Genomic DNA, 23,317 nt, shown 5'->3' with positions numbered 1-23,317 from the left:
GGCGGGGGGGGTGTGTGTGTCCCCACGGCGATGGGACTGCAAGTCCCGGCGTGTCCCGCGGCGGGGATCCCCGGTGACGCGCGGGGGCGGGCCGGGGGCGGGGCGGCGCGTGGGGGGGGTCCCGGTACGGAGCCGTCATGGCGGGGGTGTTCGACATCGACCTGGAGACCGAGGAGGGCAGCGACGGGGACGAGCCCGAGCTGGGCGCCGTGAGCCGAGAGAGGGGCGGGGAAGGCGCGGGGATGGCGGGGGGCGGGGGGGACACGCACGCCGGGAGCGGCTGCGGAGGGGATCCGGGGCACACCGCCACCGGGGGATGGGGACGGAGCGACCGGGGCACGGACGGCGGGGCGGATGGAGGCGGGAGCGGGGAGATGGCAGCGGGAGCCGGCGAGGACGGGGACAGCGGCGACAGCGCGGGGACGTGCCGGGGCCCGCTCGCTGCTGCGGGCGGACGGACGGACGGACGGACGGACGGACGGGGCGACCGAGGGAGCGGGGACGGGGACGGGGACCTGGCGGCTGTGCCGGTGGCGGGGCCCGCGCGCAGCGCGGGTGGCCGTGGGGACGGGGCACGGCGGGGACCGGGGACAGGCGAGAGCGGGGCCAGCGCAGGGCGGGAGGTTCCCCTGGGCAGGGCCCGGCCTCATCCCGAAAACATCCGGCCGGGCCGGGTACGGGGCACCTCACCCCGCGCTGCCCACCGCCCCTGCCCTGCCCGCCGCGGGCACCCTGCCCTGGCCGCTCCTGCCATGCGGCTCCCCTGCCATGGGCACCCTCCTGCCACAGTTGCCCTCCTGCCATGGGCACCCTCCTGCCCTGGGGACCCTCCTGCCCTGGGGACCCTCCTGCCCTGGGTCTCCCCTATCCTGGGCACTCTCCTGCCACAGTTGCCCTCCTGCCCAGGGTCTCTCCTGCCCTGGGGACCTTCCTGCCCTGGGTCTCTCCTGCCCCGGGTCTCTCCTGCCATGGGGCTCCCCTGCCATGGGCACCCTCCTGCCACAGTTGCCCTCCTGCCATGGGCACCCTCCTGCCCTGGGGACCCTCCTGCCCTGGGTCTCCCCTACCCTGGGCACCCTCCTGCCACAGTTGCCCTCCTGCCCTGGGTCTCTCCTGCCCTGGGGACCTTCCTGCCCTGGGTCTCTCCTGCCATGGGGCTCCCCTGCCATGGGCACCCTCCTGCCACAGTTGCCCTCCTGCCCTGGGGACCCTCCTGCCCTGGGTCTCTCCTGCCCTGGGGACCTTCCTGCCCTGGGTCTCTCCTGCCCAGGGTCTCTCCTGCCATGGGTCCTTCATGACCTGGGCATGCTCCTGCCCTGGGTCTCTCCTGCCCTGGGTCCCTCATGCCCTGGGGACCCTCCTGCCCTGGGTCCCTCCTGCCACGGGCACCCTCCTGCCATGGGTCTGCTCCTGCCCTGGGTCTCCCTTGCCCTGGGCACCCTCCTGCCACAGTTGCTCTCCTGCCATGGGTCCTTCATGCCCTGGGCACGCTCCTGCCCAGGGTCTCTCCTGTCCTGGGTCCCTCATGCCATGGGTACCCTCGTGCCATGGGGACCCTCCTGCCACAGTCACCCTCCTGCAATGGTCCCTTCTGGCGTGGGCACCTCCTGCCCTGGGTCCCTCCCAGCACAGTCCCCTCCCTGCCATGAGCCCCCTGCCCAGCACTGACGGTGGGTTGGTTCCCTCCCACAGGAGATGGAGCTGGAGCCCCGGGGCAACGGCTTGGAGTAAGTGAGGGGGCAAGTGAGGTGGGGGTGGAGGAAGGGCAGGTGAGGGGGAGGTCGCGGGGGGGGCACAGGGGGTCTGTCCCCTCTCCCCCCCTCTCCCCTCAGGCCGGTGGGGCACTATGAGGAGATCGAGATCTCGGAGAGCAGCGTCAACAACGGCCCCGAGCACATCGGGCCCCACTGCTTCGAGCTGCTCCGTGTCCTGGGCAAGGGTGGCTACGGCAAGGTGGGGGGCACAGCACACAGAGTGGGGGGCTGGTGGAGGGGGCCCCCCACTTGCTGCCCCACGGCGTCCTCAACCCCCCTCCCCACCTGTGTCCTTCAGGTGTTCCAAGTCCGCAAAGTGCAGGGCACCAACACGGGGAAGATCTTTGCCATGAAGGTCCTGAAGAAGGTAGCTCAGCCCCGATTTCACCCTGAGACGACCCCCCCACACTCTGGGGACCCCCCACAACCCCTCACCTGCCCCCCCCTTCCAGGCCAAGATCGCCTGTAACGCCAAAGACACGGCACACACCCGGGCCGAGAGGAACATCCTGGAGGCTGTCAAACACCCCTTCATTGTGGACCTCATCTACGCCTTCCAGACGGGTGGCAAACTCTACCTCATCCTGGAGTGCCTCAGTGGTATGGGAGGGGGGTCAGGGGGTCTGGGGAGGGGGTGTCAGAGGGTCGGGGAGGGGGGTCAGGGAGGGCTTGGGATGGTTAAGGGGGTCCCGCTTGGGCTCTTTCTGCAGGTGGCGAGCTCTTCATGCAGCTGGAGCGGGAGGGAATCTTCCTGGAGGACACTGCCTGGTAGGGATGGGGTTGGGGTGGGGGGAGCAGGGAGTGGGGAGGGGAGAGGACACCCCAAAACTTCTTACAGCCCCCCTCGATGTTGTTCCCCCACCTCCCAGTTTCTACCTGAGCGAGATCACGCTGGCGCTGGGCCACCTGCACTCCCACGGCATCATCTACCGGGACCTCAAGCCAGAGAACATCATGCTCAACAGCCAAGGTGGGCTCGGAGGGGGGGGATTTGGGGGGCTTGAGGGGATCCTCAGGGATGACTCTGACCCCCCTCACTCACCCCCACCCAGGTCACATCAAGCTGACAGATTTTGGGCTGTGCAAAGAGTCGATCCACGACGGGGCCGTCACTCACACCTTCTGCGGCACCATCGAGTACATGTGAGGCGGGGGCAGCTGGAGAGGGGAAAGGCTGGCAAAAAGGATGGGGAGGGGACCCCTCCCAACTCAGGGCATCTCTCCCCCCACCCCCTCCCTTCCCCCTCCTCAAAAGGGCCCCCGAGATCCTGGTGCGGAGCGGGCACAACCGGGCGGTGGACTGGTGGAGCCTGGGAGCGCTGATGTACGACATGCTCACAGGATCGGCAAGTCCCCCACTCCTGCTCTTTCCTCCCCCGGGGAAGGAGGTGATGGGGGGAGGGTGTGGGGTGTGGGGGTCCCAAGGGGATGGGTGCTGGGTGGGAAGAAGTGGGGGGTTCCCAGCGAGGTGATGCCCTTTCCTCGCCACCCGCTGCCTCTCGCAGCCGCCCTTCACCGCTGAGAACCGCAAGAAGACCATCGATAAGATCCTCAAGGGCAAACTGGTGCTGCCACCCTACCTGACACCTGATGCCAGGGACCTGCTCAAGAAGGTAACCTCCCCCCTCCCAGAGTCCCCCCCAGCCCCAAAACACCCCCCATACCCTCCTCCATCCCCCTTTCTCTTCCAGTTCCTCAAGAGAAACCCCAACCAGCGGGTTGGGGGGGGCCCGGGCGATGCAGCCGACGTGCAGGTGGGCAGAGGGGTGGGTGCCAGGTGAACCCCCCCACCCCTCATCTCCTCCTGCCTGACACCCCCCAACCCCCCCCACCCCACAGAAACAGCCTTTCTTCCGCCACATCAACTGGGAGGACCTGCTGGCCCGCAGGCTGGACCCCCCCTTCAAACCCTGCCTGGTAGGGGAGTGGAGGGGAGGGGGGGGAAATGGAGCAGGGTGGGGGTTGGGGGGGGCTGGGTGAATATCGGGGACACCCATGGGAGCAGCCCCCCACCCCTGCAGCAGTCGGAGGAGGACGTGAGCCAGTTCGACACCCGCTTCACCCGCCAGACGCCAGTCGACAGCCCCGACGATGCCGCCATCAGCGAAAGTGCCAACCAGGCTTTCCTGGTATGGAGGGGAGGGGAGGGGAGGGGGGCGTTGGGGAGGGTGGGATCCACCCAGCACCCCTGGCACCACCCCCCCGACAACCCCCCTCTCCACACCTCACAGGGCTTCACCTACGTGGCCCCCTCGGTGCTGGAGAGCATCAAGGAGGGGTTCTCCTTCCAGCCCAAGGTGCGCTCCCCCCGCCGCCTCAACAGCAGCCCCCGCACCCCCGTCAGGTACCGGCCCCCAGCCCGAGGGGGAGGGGCGCAGAATGGGGAGGGGGCAGCGGGGTGGGCACCGCGGGATGGGGAGGGGGAGGAGGGAACAGCGCACAGGGAGGATGGGAGGGAGCTTGGTTGCCGTCCTCACCGCCCTCCCCCATGTCTCCTCAAACCCCCCCGCAGCCCTGTGAAGTTCTCGCCCTTCGAGCCGTTCAAGGCGGGGGGGGGGCAGCGAGCCGATGGAGCTGGGGGGCACCTTGCCGCCCCCCCCCCACCGCTGAGGGCACGGCCCCCCTCCCCATCAAGACCTCCGTGGGTGCTAAGAAGCAGAAAGGGGGCCGGGGGAGGGTGCCCAGGTAGGAGTGGGGGTGGGGGGGAGGACACTGCCTACCGGTGGCCCCCCCCATGGGGTGGGGGGGAGTTTGGGACGGAGAGGAGATGGGGGGACCCTGCCATGCTGCTTGTGCTCTGGGCTGCCATGAGCACGACACCCCCCTCCCCCCCCAATTCCAATCCGTGCTGCTGCCGGGACGAGACGCATTCGGGGGGGGGGGTGGGAGGGGGGGGATACCCCAGTGGGGTGGTCGGGACTCCCCCCGCGGGGTATGGACCCCTCCCTCCTCCCTGGGGGCGGGACAGCGGTGGTGGCCCTGTGGCTAATAAAGGACTTGTGGAGGTCGCGGTGGTCCTGTGATTGAAATTGGGGGGGGGGGGAAGGGTCAAAACCACGCCCCCTTTCATCCCTCATTTGCATAAGCCACGCCCCCACCCGGGCCCGTCGGCATCGCTCCTTTATTGGGGTGCTCAGGAGCCCGGGGTCGGTGCCTCGAGCCCGGGGGGAAAGGGGGCGGGAGGGTGGTTTTGGGGAAGGGGGGGCAGCGGTGGGTCTGAACCGGGTGCGTGACGTCACGATGCGGTCACGCCATTGCGATGTGACGTCAGAGGGCGGTGACGTGTGGCCGCGGGTCCCCCCACGCCGCCGTCCCCGAGAAGGCGTGCAGCTCGCTCAGAAGGGCCTCGGCGCTGCCCCCCGCCCCCGGCCCCTCGCACGGGGGGGTCTCCGGGGCCGTTTCAGCCTCCTCCTCCTGCTCCTCCTCCCGCTCCTCCGGCCGCCGGTCCTGGCTCCAGGGCATCAGCTCTTCCTCCTCATCCCGGGGAGCCGCCGCCGTCACCTCCCCGTGCGCCGCCGGCACGTCGGGGCCGCCCCGTCCCCGCAGCCGCTGCCACCGGCCCCGCAGCAGCGCCAGCGCCCGGCGGCCCATGGCCCGGGGGTGGTAGCGGCCGGCCGAGAGCCGGCACAGGTGGTGCCAGGCCACCGCCAAACCCACGGCCAGGCACAGCAGGACCCCCAGCAAAGCCCCCACGGCGCCGTCGCCGCCGCTGCCCGACGCCTCCCCCGCCGCCGCCAGCCCGGCCAACGCCAGCAGCACCGGCACCGGCGGGCACCGGCGCGCCGCAGCCTGCGGGCGAGGGCAGCGGGGTCAGCGGCGTGCGCCCGGCAGCCGGCCCGGCCCCGGGGCACCCACCCCTTCTGGGAACTGCGGGGCAGGGCCGGGCCGAAGGGCAGCGCGGCGCGGGGGGGTGCGTGCCAGGCCGGGGGCCGCGGGCACGGGGCGGCCCCGTGACGGGAAACCGCGGGCGGCGGCTGCCGCGGCACCTGCGGGGGCTGCTGCGGGGGGAGCTGCGGGGGGAGCAGCCGGCTCCCGCCGCCCCCGCGCTGCGCCTGCACGGGCCCGGGCTGCGCTCAGCCCCACGGCGGCACCTCGCTCCTTTCCCACAGTGCTGCAGCCCCACAGCACCCCGGGACCACCCCTACGGATATGGGACCCCCAGCCCTGCACCCACAGCCTCCGCCCTGAGCCTCACCGTGCCCCCCACGCCCCTCTGATGAGGCCCACAGCCTCCCCAACCTGCCCTTCACCACCCCAACCCGTCCCCCCCAGCCTCACCACGCTGCCTTCATTCCCTCCCCAAAACCTTCCCCCGAGCTCCAGCATCACCAGATCCCACTGCCCCCCACACCCCAGCCTCACTGTGGGAGGGGGGTTTGCCCCAGTGACCCCCCTACACTGCTCCCCTCTCCCTTCCCCCCCCTCAGCAGCAGCAGCTGGGGTCAGACGGAGCCAAATTTGAATGAGGCACAGCAACCTCTCCAGGGGAAACAGGCTGCAGAAAGTCCTGCCCCAGCCCAGCACACTCCCAGTCATGGGGATGCTCCCCCACCCTCGGCTCCTCCAGCTCCCAGACCCCCTCCCCCGCCCATTTTCGGGGTGCTCACCATCGGCGGGTGCTGCTGGTCGCAGGTCGCGATGCTGCGGGCGCCAGAGGCGCTGGAGGGGCCCCCCCGGCGCTTCCTGCGGATGTATCAGCGCGGGGGGGGGGGCGGGGGGAGAGGCGAGATGCTGTCTGGGCTGCCCCCCCCGCCCCCCGCCTACCCAAAATGCACCCAGGGCCCCGGAAACTCGGAGGTCGGGCTGTCACCTGTGGGGACTCTGTTCTGACTCGACACCCCCCCGCCTGTCCCCCCACGTTCATCCTGGGACCACCGACCCCACCCCCCCCACCTCTTTGTGACGACCCCTCATCATAGGGTGATGGGTGCCCTACCCACAGCACTCTTTGGGGAGGGAGGGGACACCCTGGGGTCCAAGCCACCCCCCCACATCTCCCTTTTCATGCTTGTGACCTCTGCACCTTCCTGCCCCCCTCCATCCTTGCCCGAAGCCCTTAGAGCTTCCTGTCACCTCCTGAGCGACCCCCCTCAGCCACAACCCCCCCAGCCCCACTCAGCCCTTTTCTTATAAAGTCCTTTATTTGGAATGAAAATATAGTTTCTGACCCTGCACTGTATGGGGGGGGGGGGGCAATGGGAAGGGGGAGGAAGCCCCCAAAATATAGGGGGGACAATATTCCACAGCTTAGAGGGGGCAGATCATGCCCTGCCCAACACAAAAGGGGGGGAAAGCCTCCACCCCACCCAGGGAAGGGGGGTGCAGGGGGTAGTGTTTGATCCTGGGAGTAGGCCCTGGCCTGAGGATGGGGCAAGAGGGAGAGTGGTCTATGATTTGGGGGGGTAACTGGCCCATGATTTTGGGGGCAATTGGTCCATGATTTGGGGGGGAATGGTCCATGATTTGGGGGGCCATTGGTCCATGATTTGGGGGCAGATGGTCCATGACTGGGGGGGGACCTTGACCTGTGATTTAGGGGGTACATAGTCTGTCATTTGGGGGTGACAGTCCATTATTTGGGGGGTAGATGGCCCGCGATTTGTGGGGTGAGATGGTCCATTATTTGGGGGAGGGGAAGTTCCATGACTTGAGGGAGTACATAGTTCATGATTTGGGGTGAGGATGGTCCATGACTTGGGGGGGGGGGGAAGAAACTTTGGCCTGTGATTTTGGGGGGGGGCATAGTCCATGATTTGGGGGGGGAGAACCCGTGATTTGGAGGAGATGGTCCATAATTTGGGGGAGACATGGCCCACAGTTTAGGAAGGGGATGGTCCACGATTTACAGAGTGAGATGGTCCCCAGCTGGGGGAGGCAGCACCCAGTAAGGCAATGGGGGGGCACGGGGGGAGCTGCCAGAGGAGCCGCCAGCCCTCTGAAAGGGGGAAAGACCCACCAGAGAGGGGGGAAAAGGACAGACCCCGGGGGAAGTGGGGGGATGGTCCCGGTGGGAGTTACAGGAGGGGTGTGTCCCTAGACGTGCCCGTTCTCCAGGCGGCTGAGCTGCTCCTCCAGGCGGGTGATGCGCAGCCCCTGCTCGGCCACCAGCGCCCGCAGCGCCGACACCTCCTGCAGCACCTCGTCCAGGCGCCCCGCCCCCTGCGGACACGCCCCGTCACGCCCCGCCCCCCGAGGCCACGCCCACACAATAGACTCCAATGGCCCCACAACGCATCAATCACCGCGCCTGGCCCCGCCCACAAACCCACACCCACTCACGTCGCCCCGCCCACCCAGCAACAGCCAATCGCTGTCGCCCACCCCATGGTCACGCCCACCGAGGCCACGCCCACCCTATAGACTTCAATGGCCCCATAAAGCATCAATCACCGCGCCTGGCCCCGCCCACAAACCCACACCCACTCACATCGCCCCGCCCACCGAGCGACAGCCAATCGCTGCCGCCCATCCAGACACCGCCCACCACATGGCCCCGCCCACCGAGGCCACGCCCACCCAATAGACTTCAATGCCCCCACAAAGCATCAATCACCGCGCCTGGCCCCGCCCACAAACCCACACCCACTCACATCGCCCCGCCCACCCAGCAACAGCCAATCGCTGCCGCCCATCCAGACACCGCCCACCCCATGGCCCCGCCCACTGATGCCACACCCACTCGCGTGGCCCCGCCCCCGTCCGGGACACCCCCCCTCCAGCCCCAATTCCCACGCCCCCGTCCCGTCCCTACCGTGTGCCCCGCGGTGCCGGTTCCCAGGGCCGGGGGAGCGCTGAGGCGGGTCGGGGGCGGCGTGCTGGGCGGCGTGCTGGGGGCTGCGGCGGCGGCTGGGGCGGGTGAGGGGGCGGCGGCGGCGGCGGAGGGGGCGCGCCCGTCGTGCAGGAGGCTGCGGCGGTTGAGGCGCAGCTCCCGCTGCTTGGGGGGCACGTAGGCGGTGCGCAGCGAGAGCAGCACCGGCCCCGCCGTGCGCCCCGCCACCCACTCCTCCGCCTCCAGCGCCGCCTCGGGCCCCGCCGTGTCGGGGTACAGGTCGTCCTGGAACAGGTCCGACTGCGCCCCCCGCCGCCGCCGTCAGAGGAGGTGGAGGGAGAGCCTCGGGGAGGGGAGTCCCCACCCACACAGGCAGCGTGTGCTGCCCAGGCACCCCGGTAATCCCCACAGGGACCCCCACCCATGCACTGTGTCTGCCCACAGACCCCATGACCCCCCCAAGGGACCCCCATCCAAGCACTGTGTTTGCCCATAGACCCCATAACCCCCCCAAGGGACCCCCACCCATGCACTGTGTCTGCCCACAGACCCCATAACATCCCCAAGGGACCCCCACCTATGCACTGTGTCTGCCTAGAGACCCTCCCCCCCCCAGCCCCACCAGGGACTCTCATGCACACACTATGCCCACAGACCCCATAACCCCCACAGGGAACCCCACTCACACACTGCATCTGCTTCTGGACCTCAGACAGTCCCCCACGGGGATCCCTCCCACTCTGACTAGAGACCCTCTCAGCCCCCATGCCCTGCCTAGGGACCCCCCACAAGGATCCCCACTCAGGCACTGCTCCCCCAGGGACCCCTCCCCACCCAGCCTGACTGAGCATCCCCCACCCAGGCACCCTGCACAACCTGGATGGGACCCCCCTAAAGGGACACCCACCCCCAGCCTGACTGGGGACACCCCCTCCCATTGCCATGCCCCCAGGGGGGGTACTCCCATGCCCCTCACCCCCCCTTGCCCGCTGACCTTCCTTGGCACTGTCATGATGATGGGCTCACACTTGCGCTCGTGCAGCTTGTAAAACCTGCCCCAGGGGAGGAGGAAAAGGGGGTGATGGAGCGGGGTGGGGACACGGGGATCACCCCCACTGTGCCCACCCGGTGCCCACCTGGCAATCTCACACTTGCTGACATCCAGCCCACGCTTGGGCATCCAGCCCATGCCCCGCTGGGGCTCTTTGCTGGTGAAGGTGTTGAGGAAATGGATGTAGGGCGGCTCCTCCGTGATCTCAAAGTACCTGATGCTTGAGTCTCCCTGAGGACACGGTGTTGGTGGGGTGAGGGGGTCCCCTGGGCACAGTGAGGGGGTCCCCAGGGGCACTGCCACCACCCCGGGGCCGTACCTTGCCACAGACATAGACCACGTTGGTGTCGGGGTCGTAGAAGGGGAGCAGAGCCCCGTTGCTGGAGTCCAGCTCCTGCAGCCCCATGGGCTCCTCCAGGTTGTCCTGCATAGGGCAGCGTGTCAGCCCCGTGGGGTACCCCACAAAGGCTCCCCTGGCACCCCTGGGGTGCCCCTCACCGTGTCCCACAGTGCCAGCTGCCTCTCGCTCATGCGGCTGAAGCCGGTGGTGAAGATCTTGCCGTCGGCCAGGAAGATGGCTCTCATGGGCCTGGCCCCCTCATGTGCCCGCTCCTTCTCCTGGGGAGAGGGGGCACAGGGGGCTGTAGCACCCAGGGAGGGACAGGGGCACCCAGGGGACAAGTGGGGAGCTCTGAGGGACGGGGGTATCCACGGGACATGGGACAGAGGCACCCAAGGGCTGGCAGGGAGCTCAAGGGGACAGTGGGCAGCTCCAGGGGCTGGGGTCACCCATGGGACATGGGACAGAGGCACCCAAGGGACGTGGGACAGAGGTCCAGGGGCTGGGGTCACCCATGGGACATCGAACAGTGGCACCCACAAGACATGGGACAGAGGCACCCAAAGGACATGGGGTGGTGAGGAGCTCCAGGGGATGGGAGTACCCAGGAGACAGCGGAGAGCAGAGGAAAGGGGCACCCATGGGACATGGGACACAGGCACCCATGGGACAGAGGCACCCATGGGACAGAGGCATCCAAGTGACTTGTGACAGAGGCACACATGGGACAGTGTGGAGCTCAGGGGATGGAGGCACCCAAGCGACATGGGGCGGAGGCACCCAAGTGACATGGGGCAGTGTGGAGCTCAGGGAATGGAGGCACCCAAGTGACATGGGACAGAGGCACCCAAGGGACATGGGGCAGTGTGGAGCTCAGGGAATGGAGGCACCCAAGTGACATGGGACAGAGGCACCCAAGGGACATGGGGCAGTGTGGAGCTCAGGGGATGGAGGCACCCAAGTAAAAGGGGACAGAGGCACCCAAGGGACATGGGGCAGTGTGGAGCTCAGGGGACGGAGGCACCCAAGTGACGTGGGACAACGGGGAGCCGCAGGGTGCAGGGGCACGGCTGGGTGCAGGAGGTTCTCCCACCAAGCACCTCGAGCAGGATGGTGCTGGGGGTGGGTGCCAGCTCCCTGGGGGAGGGGACACTCACAGCCACCACGGTGCCACGGCGGGGGTCGATGACCCGCACGCTCTTGTCCTTGCAGGCGGTGCAGAACAGGGCCCCGTCGCGGCTCCAGCTGACGCTGTAGATGAGGTCGGGGTGCAGCCCGTCCAGCCGGTACAGCTCCTCCGCCGTGCCCACGTTCCAGATCAGCACCACGTTGTCACACCCTGAGGAAAGGCAGAGAGGGGATTGGGGGGGGTCACCTCAGGTGCCAACCCACCCCCCCCACCTCCAAAGTGCCAAGGGGCCGCCCCTCACCCGCGCTGAGCAGGACGTTGCGGGCGGTGGGGTGCCACGAGACGATGCCCACGCGTTTGGAGTGTCCCTCCAGCACGACCACCGGCTCCGTCAGCGGCTGGCTCAGCCCCTGCTCGGGGATCTGCCACACCTGAGGGGCACAGGGCAGCGGTGGCAGAGGGCTGAGCACCGTCCCCGTGCCCCCCCCGCCTCGCCCCCGCCCCTCACCATGACGCTGCAGTCCTCGGAGCCGCTGGCGATGACGTGGTCGTTGTGGGGGCACCAGTCGATGTCCAGGACGGGGCCCGTGTGCCCACACACCGTGGGGTACGACTTGTCGATGCGCCCAGTCTGAGGGGGGGTGGCACAGTGTGGAGGAGAGAGGGCAGGGAGGTCACCCATCAGCACCCCCATCCCATTATCCCCCTCCCCTCCTTGTGCAGGGGGAGCTCACCCATCAGCATCCCCTTATCCCCCTTCCCCTCCCCTCCTTGAGCAAAGGGAGCTCACCCACCAACACAAACCCTCCCCCCATCCCTTTATCCCCCCTCTTCTCCCCACCTTGTGCAGTGGGAGATCACCCATCAGCATCCCCATACCATCATTCCCCCACCCCACCTTGTGCAGGAGGAGGTCACCCATCAGCACCCCCATCCCCTTGTGCAGGGGGAGATCACCCATCAGCATCCCACACCCCATTATCCCCCCACCCCATCTTGTGCAGGAGGAGGCCACCCATCAACACAGACTCTCCCCCCATCCTTTTATCTCCCCTCCTCTCCCCACCTTGAGCAAGGGGGAGCTCACCCATCAGCACCCCATTATCCCCCCTCCCCACCTTGTGCAGGGGGAGCTCACCCATCAACACCCTCATCCCCTTATCCCCCCTCCCCACTTTATACATGGGGAGCTCACCCATCAGCATCCCCTTATCCCCTCCCCTCCTTGTGCAGGGGGAGCTCACCCATCAACACCCCCATCCCCTTACCCCCCCTCCCCACTTTATACAGGGGGAGCTCACCCATCAAAACCCCCATCCCCTTATCCCCCTCCCCACTTTATACAGGGGGAGCTTACCCATCAGCACCCCATTATCCCCCTCCCCTTCTTGTGCAGGGGGAGGTCACCCATCAGCACCCCATTCCCTTATCCCCCCTCCTCACCTTGTGCAGGGGGAGCTCACCATCAGCACAAACCCTCCCCCTTTCCCCCCCTCCCCACCTTGTGCAGGGGGAGGACATCCATCAACACCCCCATCCCCTTATCCCCCTCCCCACTTTATACAGGGGGAGCTCACCCATCAGCACCCCATTATCCCCTCCCCTTCTTGTGCAGGGGGAGCTCACCCATCAGCATCCCCATCCCTTATCTCCCTCCCCACTTTATACAGGGGGAGCTCACCCATCAACACCCCCATCCCCTTATCCCCCCTCCCCACTTTATACAGGGGGAGCTCACCCATCAGCACTTCTTTATCCCCCTCCTTGTGCAGGGGGAGCTCACCCATCAGCAGAAACCCTCTCTCTTTACCCCACCTTTCCCCTCCCCACTTTATACAGGGGGAGCCCACCCATCAGCACCCCATTATCCCCCCTCCCCACCTTGTGCAGGGGGAGCTCACCCATCAACACCCCCATCCCCTTATCCCCCCTCCCCACTTTATACAGGGAGAGCTCACCCATCAGCACCCCATTATCCCCCTCCCCTCCTTGTGCAGGGGGAGCTCACCCATCAGCACAAACCCTCTCCCTTTACCCCCCCTTTCCCCTCCTCACCTTGTGCAGGGGGAGCTCACCATCAGCACAAACCCTCCCCCTTTCTCCCCCTCCCCACCTTGTGCAGGGGGAGGACATCCATCAACATCCCCTTATCCCCTCCCCTCTTTGTGCAGGGGGAGCTCACCCATCAGCACAAACCCTCATCCCCTTCCCCCCCACCTTGTGCAGGGGGAGGACGAGGAAAGCCCCCCCTCCGCTGGCCTCCACGATGACGGCGAGGAAGGCGGGGTTGATGGCGCAGAAGGTGCTGTCCCAGGTGACGCGGGACACGCGGATGTCGTCGTAGCACTGCTCGGTGCGCAGCGCCTGCCCGAACACGTGCCGGAACTTGCTCTGCCGAACCACCTTCCGAAACGACATGGCTGGGGGCCCAAAGCCCGGGCGGCGCTCAGCGGCCGGCGACGGGCACGGACGGAGGGGGCGGGCTCGGCGGCGACGGCCCGCCCCGGGGAAACGGTCGGTACGGGAACCCCTCCCCCGCCGGCCGCGGGACGGGACGGGACGGCGGCCCCCCGCGGGACCGGGCTCACCGCGGATGGGGAGAGGGGAAAGGGGTGTCCCCCTGCGTGGCGGGGTACGGGGGTGGCCCTGCTGGGGCACGGGATGGGGGTGGGCTGCACGGGGTAAGGGGATGAGGATGGGACGGGGATGGGGACGAGGAGCACAAGGATGGGGTGGCCCCATTGGGAAGGAGGACAGGGATGGGGACGAGGATGGGGACAAGGATGGGGACAAGGATGGGGACAGGGAGAGGGATATGAGTGGCCCTGCTGGGGCACGGGATGGGGATGGGCTGCACGGGGTAAGGGGATGAGGATGGGACAGGGATGGGGATGAGGATGGGGACATGAGTGGCCCTGCTGGGAAAGGGGATGGGGACAGGGGTGAGGGGGACCCCTGGGGATGGGGACAGGGATGGGGACAGGGAGAGGGATATGAGTGGCCCTGCTGGAGCAGGGGATGGGACAGGGGTGAGGGGGACCCCTGGGGATGGGGGATAGGGATGGGGACAGGGATGGGGACAAGGAGCACAAGGATGGGGTGGCCCCATTGGGAAGGAGGACAGGGATGGGGACAGGGATGGGGATATGAGTGGCCCTGCTGGGGAAGGTGATGGGGACAGGGGTGAGGGGGCCCCCTTGGGAAGGGGGACAGGGATGGGGACAAGGAGCATAAGGATGGGGACAAGGAGCACAGGGATGGGGTGGCCCCATTGGGAAGGAGGACAGGGATAGGGATGAGGATGGGGACAAGGATGGGGATGGGGAGAGGGACATGAGTGGCCCTGCTGGGGCAGAGGTGGGGACAGGGGTGAGGGGGCTCCCTTGGGAAGGGGACAGGGATGGGGACAAGGAGCACAGGGATGGGGACAAGGAGCACAAGGATGGGGTGGCCCCACTGGGAAGGAGGATAGGGATGGGGACGAGGATGGGGACAGGGGTGAGAGGGACCCCTTGGGATGGGGACAGGGATGGGGACAGGGAGAGGGATATGAGTGGCCCTGCTGGGGCAGGGGATGGGGGCTGGGCTGCACTGGGTAAGGGGATGAGGATGAGGACAGGGATGGGGAGAGGGACATGAGTGGCCCTGCTGGAGCAGGGGATGGGGACAGGGGTGAGGGGGACCCCTTGGGAAGGGGAACAGGGATGGGGACAAGGAGCACAAGGATGGGATGGCCCCATTGGGAAGGAGGACAGGGATAGGGACAAGGATGGGGACAGGGAGAGAGATATGAGTGGCCCTGCTGGGGCAGGGGATGGGGACAGGGGTGAGGGGGACCCCTGGGGATGGGGACAGGGATGGGGACAAGGAGCACAGGGATGGGGACAAGGAGCACAGGGATGGGGTGGCCCCATTGGGAAGGAGGACAGGGATGGGGACAGGGATGGGGATATGAGTGGCCCTGCTGGGGAAGGGGATGGGGACAGGGGTGAGGGGGCCCCCTTGGGAAGGGGGACAGGGATGGGGACAAGGAGCATAAGGATGGGGACAAGGAGCACAGGGATGGGGTGGCCCCATTGGGAAGGAGGACAGGGATAGGGATGAGGATGGGGACAAGGATGGGGATGGGGAGAGGGACATGAGTGGCCCTGCTGGAGCAGGGGATGGGGACAGGGGTGAGGGGGACCCCTTGGGAAGGGGAACAGGGATGGGGACAAGGAGCACAGGGATGGGGTGGCCCTACTGGGAAGGAGGACAGGGATGGGGACAAGGATGAGGACAGGGAGAGGGATATGAGTGGCCCTGCTGGGGCAGGGGATGGGGGCTGGGCTGCACGGGGTAAGGGGATGGGGACAGGGATGAGGAGAGGAACATGAGTGGCCCTGCTGGCGCAGAGGTGGGGACAAGGGTGAGGGGGGCCCCTGGGGATGGGGACAGGGGTGGGGACAGGGGTGAGGGGGATCCCTTGGGAACGGGAACAGGAATGGGGACAAGGAGCACAGGGATGGGGACAAGGAGCACAGGGATGGGGTGGCCCCAATGGGAAGGAGGACAGGGATGGGGACAGGGGTGGGAAGGCCCCCTTGGGAAGGGGGACAGGGATGGGGACAAGGACAGGGATGGGGTGGCCCCATTGGGAAGGAGGAAAGGGATAGGGACGAGGATGGGGACAGGGATGGGGACAGGGAGAGGGATGAGTGGCCCTGCTGGGGCAGGGGATGGGGATAGGGACGTTCCCGCTGGGCCAGGGGACAAGGGACACCCCCGGGAAGGAGCAGGACGGGGCGGGGGGGGGTCAGGGACAGGGATGGGGTCGGTCGGGGACCGGACGGCTGCGGGTGCGGGTCGGTTCCCCCCGGGGCTGCCGCATGGCGCGGGGCGCGGTGCGGGGATGGGGTGAGGTGAGGGATGGGGAGCGGGGGGTCCCGTCCCCGCGCACTCACCGGCGGCGCGGCCGGCGGCCGGGGGGGTCCCGTCGGGAGCGGGCGGCGGCGCGCGCGGGGCAGCGGCGGGACGGGGCGGGGCAGGAAGTGACCGGCAGCGCCCCGCCCCGCGCACGCGCCACGCGGGACCCCCCCCCGCACACCCCGCACCCACCCGCACCCCCCCACAACACCCATCCCCGGGGGGAGCGGCCGCCGCGGCGCGCACGCGTGGGGAGGGGATGCGGGGTGCCCCGCGTGGGGAGGGGGTGCGGGATGCCCCGCGTGGGGAGGGGGTGCGGGATGTCCCGCGGGGGAGGGGCTGCGGGATGCCCCGCGTGGGGAGGGGGTGCGGGATGTCCCGCGGGGGAGGGGATGCGGGATGTCCCGCGTGGGGCGGCGGGGACGGTGGCATCGGCGCGGGGCGAAGTGGAGCAGCGGAGGGTGAAGGGGGCTGCAAGGTGCCAGCCCTCCCGTGTCCCCCCCACGCGTGTCGCCCCCACGCGTGTCACCCCTCCCCGCACACACACACACACTCATTTCGGGGTGTCGTCGTCTCCCCCCACCCCGGGCTGTGCCACCCCGTGCCCATCGTGCGGGGATGGGACCCCGCGCTGGGGCTGGGATGGGGACACGGGTGGGAGCGGGGGCACCGGGGATGGGGGGTTGGTGCTTGGGGACGCGGGTGCTGGCCACGGGGTGGCACCAGTGGGGACGGAGAGGGTGGCCCTGGGGTGGTGGCCGTGGGGTGGGAGCGTTAGGGCTGTGGCTTAGCGCTGGGGACGTGAGTGGTGCCCACGGGGTGGCACCAGTGGGGCCATGGGCTGCTGCTGGTGCCATGAGCTGTCACCAGTGGGTCTGTGGGCTGGTGCTGGGGACATGGATGGTGATCATGGGGTGTCACCAGTGGGGCCATGGGCTGGTGCTGAGGCCATGGGGTGTCACCCGTGGGGCCATGGGGTATCACCAGTGGGGCCATGGGCTGCTGCTGAGGACATGGGATGTCACCAGTGGGGCCATGGGATGACACCAATGGGTCTGTGGGCTGGTGCTGGGGCCATGGGGTGTCACCAGTGGGGCCATGGGCTGGTGCTGGGGACATGGGGTGTCACCAGTGGGTCCATGGGCTGGTGCTGGGGCCATGGGATGTCACCAGTGGGGCCATGGGGTGTCACCAGTGGGGACATGGGGTGTCACCAGTGGGTCCATGGGCTGCTGCTGGGGCCATGGGGCGTCACCAGTGGGTCCATGGGCTGCTGCTGGGGCTATGGGGTACTCAGAGTGTCTCTGTGACATGCCCTGGGGACCCGTGTGGCTCTGCCCCTGCCTGAGGCCACAGAGGGTGCCCTGTGGCCGTTTCCTGCTGCTAATCAGCACTAATTGGCTTTGGCCTGGCCCGGGAAGCCCACGGGGGGGGGTGATGGGGGTGGGTTGGGGGGGCTCCTGAGGCCCATAAGAGGATTTCCTCAGGCTCCTGGCAGGGCTCGGCTGGCGCGGGGTCCCGCTGCTGCCTGCCCCATGCCACGCTCCCGGGGGGACAAGGGGACCCCCAAAGACACTGAGAGCCCTGGCAAAGTGGGGGAGGGGGGGGACAAAGCCCCCAAAGCCCCCGACGACGTTGGGCCTCCGGCCACCAAGAGCCACGGGCAGAAGAACAGCAAGAAGGGTCCCAGGGACCCCCACGCTGCTGCTGCCACCAAGAGCTACTCACCCTTCCTCAACAGCGTCTTTGGGAAGGTGGGCACAGCCCAGGGGGCACGGGACAGGGGGCACGGGGTGAGGGAGGGGGCACGGGGTGATGAGGGGGCACGGGGATGGGGCTGGGGATGCTCCAGGAGCCTGGGGATGGAGGGGACAGAGGGATGAGGTTGGGGACACTGGAGATGGAGGGGACAGAGGGATGAAGCAGGGGACACTCTGGGGATGGAGGGGACAGAGGGATGAGGTTGGGGACACTGGGGATGGAGGGGACAGAGGAATGAAGCAGGGGACACTCTGGGGATGGAGGGGGCAGAGGGACAAGGTTGGGGACACTGGGGATGGAGGGGACAGAAGGATGAGGTTGGGGACACTGGGGATGGAGGGGACAGAAGGATGAGGTTGGGGACACTGGGGATGGAGGGGGCAGAGGGACATGGTTGGGGACTCTGGGGACATGGGGACCTTGGGAATGGGGTTGGGATCCAGTGTCCTGGGAGTGGAGGTGACACAGGGACAGGAATCAGGGATGCTCCAGAACTCTGGGGATGGAGGGGACACAGACACTGTGACAAAGTTGGGGACACTCTGGGATCCTGGGGGTGGGGGGGGACACAGGGCATTGGTGACAGGGTCAGGGACACACTGGGACACTGGGGATGGAGAGGACATGGGGGCACTGGAGATGGTGCTGGGGGCACCCCAGGGCTGTGGGGATGGGGGGCACACCCCAGGGGTGCTGGGCTGGGGTTGGTGCTGGGAGGTGGGACAGGAGGCAGGGCAGGGTGGGCAGGGGGCACGTGCCAGGGGCAGGGCAGGGTGGGCACGGGGCAGGGCAGGGCTTTGCCTCCAATCCCTCTAATCCCTCCTGCCTGGGTTAATTTTGGCCCATGCTTAACGAAGGTGACACGGTGCTGTGCTGGGGGAGGTGGGGGGGGGTGCTGAGCCTGGGCTGATTCTGCTCCCACCCCCTGTGTGCCCGGCCCAGGAGCGGGAGCTGTCGCCAGAGGAGCTGGACGGTGAGTGTGGGGGGCACAGGGGGCACGGGGGGCACGGGGGGCACGGGGGGCATGGCCTCGTGGAGGGGGCTGCCCTGGGGCATAGGGCCATGGGGACACATGGTCATGGAGGGCTCTGCTGTGGGGTGCAGTGGCATGGGGACATGTGCCATGGGGACACACTGCCATGGAGAGATATGCCATGGGGTTATGGGGACACATGGTCATGGAGAGATGTGCCATGGGGGGCTCTGTCATGGGGCACAGTGCCATGGGGACATAGTGCCATGGAGAGCTCTGCTATGGGGACATATGGTCATGGAGAGATGTGCCATGGGGTCATGTGCCATGGGGACAAACTGTCATGGAGAGATGTGCCATGGGGCATAGTGCCATGGAGAACTCTGCCATGGGGTGTAGTGGCATGGGGACACATGCTATGACAGGATCTGCTATGGGGACACATTGTCATGGGGAGGTGTACCATGGGGACATAGTGCCATGGAGGGCTCTGCCATGGGGCACAGTGCTATGGGGCACAGTGCCATGGGGACACACTGTCATGGGGATACACTGTCATGGAGAGATGTGCCATGGGGACATGTGCCATGGGGACAAACTGTCATGGAGAGATGTGCCATGGGAACACAGTGCCATGGAGAGATGTGCCATGGAGAGATGTGCCTTGGGGACACACTGTCATGGGGACACACTGCCATGGAGAGATGTGCCATGGGGACACACTGTCATGGGGACACACTGCCATGGAGAGTTGTTCCATGGGGACATGTGCCATGGGGACACACTGTCATGGAGACACAGTGCCATGGAGAGATGTGCCATGGGAACACAGTGCCATGGAGAGATGTGCCATGGAGAGATGTGCCTTGGGGACACACTGTCATGGGGACACACTGCCATGGAGAGATGTGCCATGGGGACATGTGCCACAGGGACACACTGTCATGGGGACACACTGCCATGGAGGGCTCTGCCTTGAGGCCACACTGCCATGGAGAGCTCTGCCACGAGGCTCAGTGCCATGGGGTCACGAGCCACAGCCCTACACCCAGGGAGGGAGCTGCTGGGGTGCCCCACATGTACCCACCTGTGCCCACAGAGCTGCTGGACGCCTTCAAGGAGTTTGACACGGACCAGGACGGGTACATCAGCTACAAGGACCTGGGCGCCTGCATGCGCACGCTGGGCTACATGCCCACCGAGATGGAGCTCATCGAGATCTCCCAGCACATCAAGATGAGGAGTGAGCCTGGGCTGGGCACCTGTGGGGCTGGGGAGGGGCTGGGGGAGGGTGCTGGGGGGCTCAGCTTGGCCCTGTGTGTGTATCTCTGTGTGTGTGTGTCCCTCTGCAGTGGGCGGCCGCGTGGACTTCGAGGACTTTGTGCAGATGATGGGGCCGAAGCTGAGGGAGGAGACAGCTCATATGGTGGGAGTGAGGGAGCTGAAGATCGCCTTCAGGGAGGTATGGCCACTGCCACAAGGCCACAGCCACGGGGAGCCACTGCCACAGGGGACCACAGCCATCAGGGGTCATGGCCACGAGAGACTGTGGCCATGGAGGGGGGTGCTATGGCCATGTGGACTGTGGCTGTGGGGGGATCATGGCCACAGGACACCGTGGGCATGGGGGACCATGGCCATAATGGGGGGTCATGGCCATGGAGGGGCTTGTGGCCATGGGGAGACAATGGCCATGGGGACAATGGCCACGGGGACAATGGCCACTGGACACCATGGCCATGAGGGATCATGGCAATAGTGGGGGGTCATGGCCATGGAGGGGCTTGTAGCCATGGGAAGACAATGGCCATGGAGAGACAATGGCCATGGAGAGACCATAGTCATGGTGGGGTCATGGCCACAGGGACAATGGCCACTGGACACCGTGGCCATGAGGGATCATGGCAATAGTGGGGGGTCATGGCCATGGAGGGGCTTGTGGCCATGGGGAGACAATGGCCATGGGGACAATGGCCACTGGACACCATGGGCATGGGGGATCATGGCCATAGTGGGGGGTCATGGCCATGGAGGGGCTTGTGGCCATGGGGATCATGTCCATGGGGAGACAATGGCCATGGAGGGACCACAGTCATGGGGGGATCATGGCCACAGGGACAATGGCCACTGGACACCATGGGCATGGGAGACCAAAGCCATGACCACAGGGGACCACAGCAGGGGGACAACAGCCAGAGGGACCATAGGCACAGGGGGCTACAGCCACAGAGAGACCACAGCCACGAGCATGGAGGGGATGGCAACTTGGAAAGAGGGTGGAGGGGACAATGACCATGGAGGGGACAATGACCATGGAGGAGACCCCAGGCTTTGGGGGGTGGGGGCAGGGACCACCAGAAACCCACGTGGTGACCATGGCCATGACCAGGGGGTGCTGATGGCCCTGGAGGCTGGGTGGGGGGGCCGGGGGGAGGGGGGTTGTTGACCCCCACGCTGTGGCCGTGGCAGTTCGACGTGAACGGGGACGGGGAGATCAGCAGCGGGGAGATGCGAGAGGCCATCGCTGCGCTGCTGGGGGAGCAGCTGAAGGCACAGGAGGTGGATGAGATCCTGCAGGACGTGGACCTCAACGGGGATGGGCACGTGGACTTCGATGGTGAGGGACCGTCCCCACCATCCCCATCATCGCGCGTGGCCGGGGCTGGGCTCTGGCTGCTCTCACACACGCTCCTCCCTCGCCCCGCAGAGTTCGTGATGATGTTGTCGTCGCGGTGACACCGCGCTGAGCCGCCCCGGCCGAGCTGAGCTGCTCGGGCTGTGCCACCCTCAGAGCCCGCAGCCGGACACGGGGCACACACGGGACCCCCGACCCCAGAAGCCCCCACCCGGGGGTGGCGGCAGGACAGGACAGGGGGCGGGTTCTGGGGTACCCAATAAAGCTCTTTGGTCAGAGCTGGAGCTGAGCTTTAACGGCTTTTCCCACTGAGTGATCCTGCGACTGTCGCGACACGGCCGGTCAGCATCACCGTGGCACTGTGTCCCCCCCGTGGCACTGTGTCCCCCCCCTTGTCCCCACGTGTCTCTCATTGTCACCCCAAGTCCCTCCCGTGTCCTTCCCGTGTCCCCCTGTGTCCCCATGTCTCTCATTGTCACCCCAAGTCCCTCCCATGTCCCCCCGTGTCCTTCCCGTGTCCCCGTGTCTCCATGTCTCTCATTGTCACCCCAAGTCCCTCCTGTGTCCCCATGTGTCTCTCTCATTGTCACCCCTCCTGTGTCCCCCGTGTCCCCACGTGTCTCTCATTGTCACCCCAAGTCCCTCCCGTGTCCCCCCATGTCCCCCCGTGTCCCCGTGTCCCCATGTCTCTCATTGTCACCCCAAGTCCCTCCCGTGTCCCTCCCGTGTCCCCACGTATCTCTCATTGTCACCCCAAGTCCCTCCCGTGTCTCCCCATGTCCCCCTGTGTCCTTCCCATGTCCCCATGTCTCTCATTGTCACCCCAAGTCCCTCCCGTGTCTCCCCATGTCCCCCCGTGTCCTTCCCGTGTCCCCATGTCTCTCATTGTCACCCCAAGTCCCTCCCGTGTCCCCTCGTGTCCCTCCCGTGTCCCTATGTGTCTCTCATTGTCACCCCAAGTCCCTCCCGTGTCACCCCATGTCCCTGTGTGTCTCTCATTGTCACCCCAAGTCCCTCCCGTGTCCCCCCATGTCCCCCCATGTCCCTGTGTGTCTCTCATTGTCACCCTAAGTCCCTCCCGTGTCCCCCCATGTCCCCCCGTGTTCCCTCCCCATTCACATGTGTCTCTCATTGTCGCCCCAAGTCCCTCCCGTGTCCCCCCTTTTCCCCCCATGTCCCCATGTGTCTCTCTGTCACCCCAAGTCCCTCCCGTGTCCCCCTATATCCTTCCCGTGTCCCCGTGTCCCCATGTCTCTCATTGTCACCCCAAGTCACTCCCGTGTCACCCCATGTCCCCCCGACGTCACAATATCACCCCCAGTGTCACCATGTCCCCGCCGTGCCACCGTCTCCCCCGTCCATGTCCCCCCGCTCTGGGTCCCGTCCCCAACCCCTTCCCTGCCAAAACGAAGCGCCCGGACCATGTGTCCCCCAATTCTCCTCCCCTTCCCCTCCCTCCCCCCAAAAAGACCCCTCCCTCGAACTGGCTCCACTGGGGCTCGAACCCAGGACCTTCTGCGTGTAAAGCAGACGTGATCACCGCTACACCATGGAGCCGGCGGGGGGATCCCCGCGACCGACCCCCTGCCCCCCCCGCAGCGAGCAGCCGCCCAGGCCGGGGGGGGCACCGGGCACACCGAGGGGAACCCCCCGTACCCCCCTCACCCGTGTGCGGGGGTCTCTCCGTCTCACCCGCGGGGGGGGTCCCCGATGTCGCTGGGAAGGGGCGCGGGGGGGGGAGGTGGGGGGGAGGAGGATACACACACGGGGACCCCCCCCCCAGGATAGACCCGCGTGTGGATGGGGGGGGACACGGGAGGAGGAGGAAGAGGAGGATGATGAGGAAGGCTGGGGAGCGTGTGCCCCCCCTCCCGGCCCCCCCGCCGCAGGAGCCCGGGTAGCTCAGTCGGTAGAGCATCAGACTTTTAATCTGAGGGTCCAGGGTTCAAGTCCCTGCTCGGGCGCTTCGCTTTTTGGGGGGTGGGGTGGGTGGGTTCTGC

The 23,317-nt window shown here is 67.1% G+C and overlaps 4 protein-coding genes and 2 non-coding genes across 8 annotated transcripts; 3 read left to right on the top strand and 3 right to left on the bottom strand.

Annotated features, from left to right (window-relative positions):
- The first annotated feature begins 22 nt into the window (after positions 1-22).
- Positions 23-4,458, top strand: RPS6KB2 (ribosomal protein S6 kinase B2). Its single transcript, XM_062000400.1, is given in 17 exon segments — positions 23-209; positions 1,693-1,727; positions 1,833-1,953; positions 2,053-2,121; positions 2,207-2,354; positions 2,465-2,522; positions 2,624-2,724; positions 2,807-2,897; positions 3,010-3,100; positions 3,260-3,367; positions 3,446-3,508; positions 3,594-3,671; positions 3,776-3,883; positions 3,986-4,098; positions 4,267-4,303; positions 4,305-4,361; positions 4,363-4,458. Coding segments are annotated over 17 exon segments (1,431 nt in total). The 5' UTR covers positions 23-137; the 3' UTR covers positions 4,444-4,458.
- Positions 4,459-4,861: 403 nt separating this feature from the next.
- Positions 4,862-6,394, bottom strand: PTPRCAP (protein tyrosine phosphatase receptor type C associated protein). Its single transcript, XM_062000401.1, has 2 exons — positions 6,362-6,394; positions 4,862-5,543 (listed from the first exon to the last, which is right to left on the bottom strand). Exons 1-2 carry the CDS (start codon positions 6,362-6,364, stop codon positions 5,022-5,024), a joined length of 525 nt encoding a protein of 174 aa, XP_061856385.1. The 5' UTR covers positions 6,365-6,394; the 3' UTR covers positions 4,862-5,021.
- A 500-nt stretch (positions 6,395-6,894) lies between these two features.
- Positions 6,895-16,053, bottom strand: CORO1B (coronin 1B). 3 transcript variants are annotated; one of them, XM_061999928.1, is made up of 11 exons: positions 15,987-16,053; positions 13,261-13,463; positions 11,552-11,674; positions 11,345-11,474; positions 11,072-11,253; positions 10,073-10,192; positions 9,894-9,998; positions 9,660-9,805; positions 9,518-9,575; positions 8,506-8,823; positions 6,895-7,913 (listed from the first exon to the last, which is right to left on the bottom strand). In XM_061999928.1, the coding sequence occupies exons 2-11, from the start codon at positions 13,459-13,461 to the stop codon at positions 7,788-7,790; spliced, it is 1,509 nt and encodes a 502-aa protein (XP_061855912.1). In that variant the 5' UTR covers positions 13,462-13,463; positions 15,987-16,053; the 3' UTR covers positions 6,895-7,787. The 3 variants fall into 3 exon arrangements, with proteins under 3 accessions (XP_061855912.1, XP_061855914.1, XP_061855913.1); XM_061999930.1 differs by lacking the exons at positions 13,261-13,463; positions 15,987-16,053 and adding an exon at positions 12,545-12,555; XM_061999929.1 differs by lacking the exons at positions 13,261-13,463; positions 15,987-16,053 and adding an exon at positions 12,162-12,170.
- A 1,430-nt stretch (positions 16,054-17,483) lies between these two features.
- Positions 17,484-21,436, top strand: CABP4 (calcium binding protein 4). The gene is made up of 6 exons (XM_061999931.1): positions 17,484-17,702; positions 18,652-18,682; positions 19,782-19,925; positions 20,035-20,144; positions 21,152-21,299; positions 21,390-21,436. The coding sequence occupies exons 1-6, from the start codon at positions 17,484-17,486 to the stop codon at positions 21,416-21,418; spliced, it is 681 nt and encodes a 226-aa protein (XP_061855915.1). The 3' UTR covers positions 21,419-21,436.
- A 1,365-nt stretch (positions 21,437-22,801) lies between these two features.
- Positions 22,802-22,874, bottom strand: TRNAV-UAC (transfer RNA valine (anticodon UAC)). The gene has a single exon. It is a non-coding gene; the product is annotated as a tRNA-Val (tRNA).
- A 334-nt stretch (positions 22,875-23,208) lies between these two features.
- Positions 23,209-23,281, top strand: TRNAK-UUU (transfer RNA lysine (anticodon UUU)). The gene has a single exon. It is a non-coding gene; the product is annotated as a tRNA-Lys (tRNA).
- The last annotated feature ends 36 nt before the right edge of the window (positions 23,282-23,317 follow it).

The sequence above is a fragment of the Colius striatus genome, chromosome 7 (genome assembly GCF_028858725.1).
Source record: "Colius striatus isolate bColStr4 chromosome 7, bColStr4.1.hap1, whole genome shotgun sequence".
Classification (NCBI taxonomy): Eukaryota; Metazoa; Chordata; class Aves; order Coliiformes; family Coliidae; genus Colius; species Colius striatus.
Note: the sequence above shows the minus strand (reverse complement) of the source record. Positions and strands in the feature narration are given on the sequence as shown.

Excerpts from the sequence above, each read along its gene's own strand:
- CORO1B (XM_061999928.1), bottom strand. The coding sequence starts at position 13,461 with ATGTCGTTTCGGAAGGTGGTTCGGCAGAGCAAGTTCCGGCACGTGTTC. Across the intron at positions 11,475-11,551 it reads CCGAGGACTGCAGCGTCATG|GTGTGGCAGATCCCCGAGCA; the intron begins GTGAGGGGCGGG and ends TGTGCCCCTCAG. Across the intron at positions 10,193-11,071 it reads GCCGTGGCACCGTGGTGGCT|GAGAAGGAGCGGGCACATGA; the intron begins GTGAGTGTCCCC and ends CCCTCTCCCCAG.
- CABP4 (XM_061999931.1), top strand. The coding sequence starts at position 17,484 with ATGCCACGCTCCCGGGGGGACAAGGGGACCCCCAAAGACACTGAGAGC. Across the intron at positions 17,703-18,651 it reads TCAACAGCGTCTTTGGGAAG|GAGCGGGAGCTGTCGCCAGA; the intron begins GTGGGCACAGCC and ends TGCCCGGCCCAG. Across the intron at positions 19,926-20,034 it reads CCAGCACATCAAGATGAGGA|TGGGCGGCCGCGTGGACTTC; the intron begins GTGAGCCTGGGC and ends GTCCCTCTGCAG.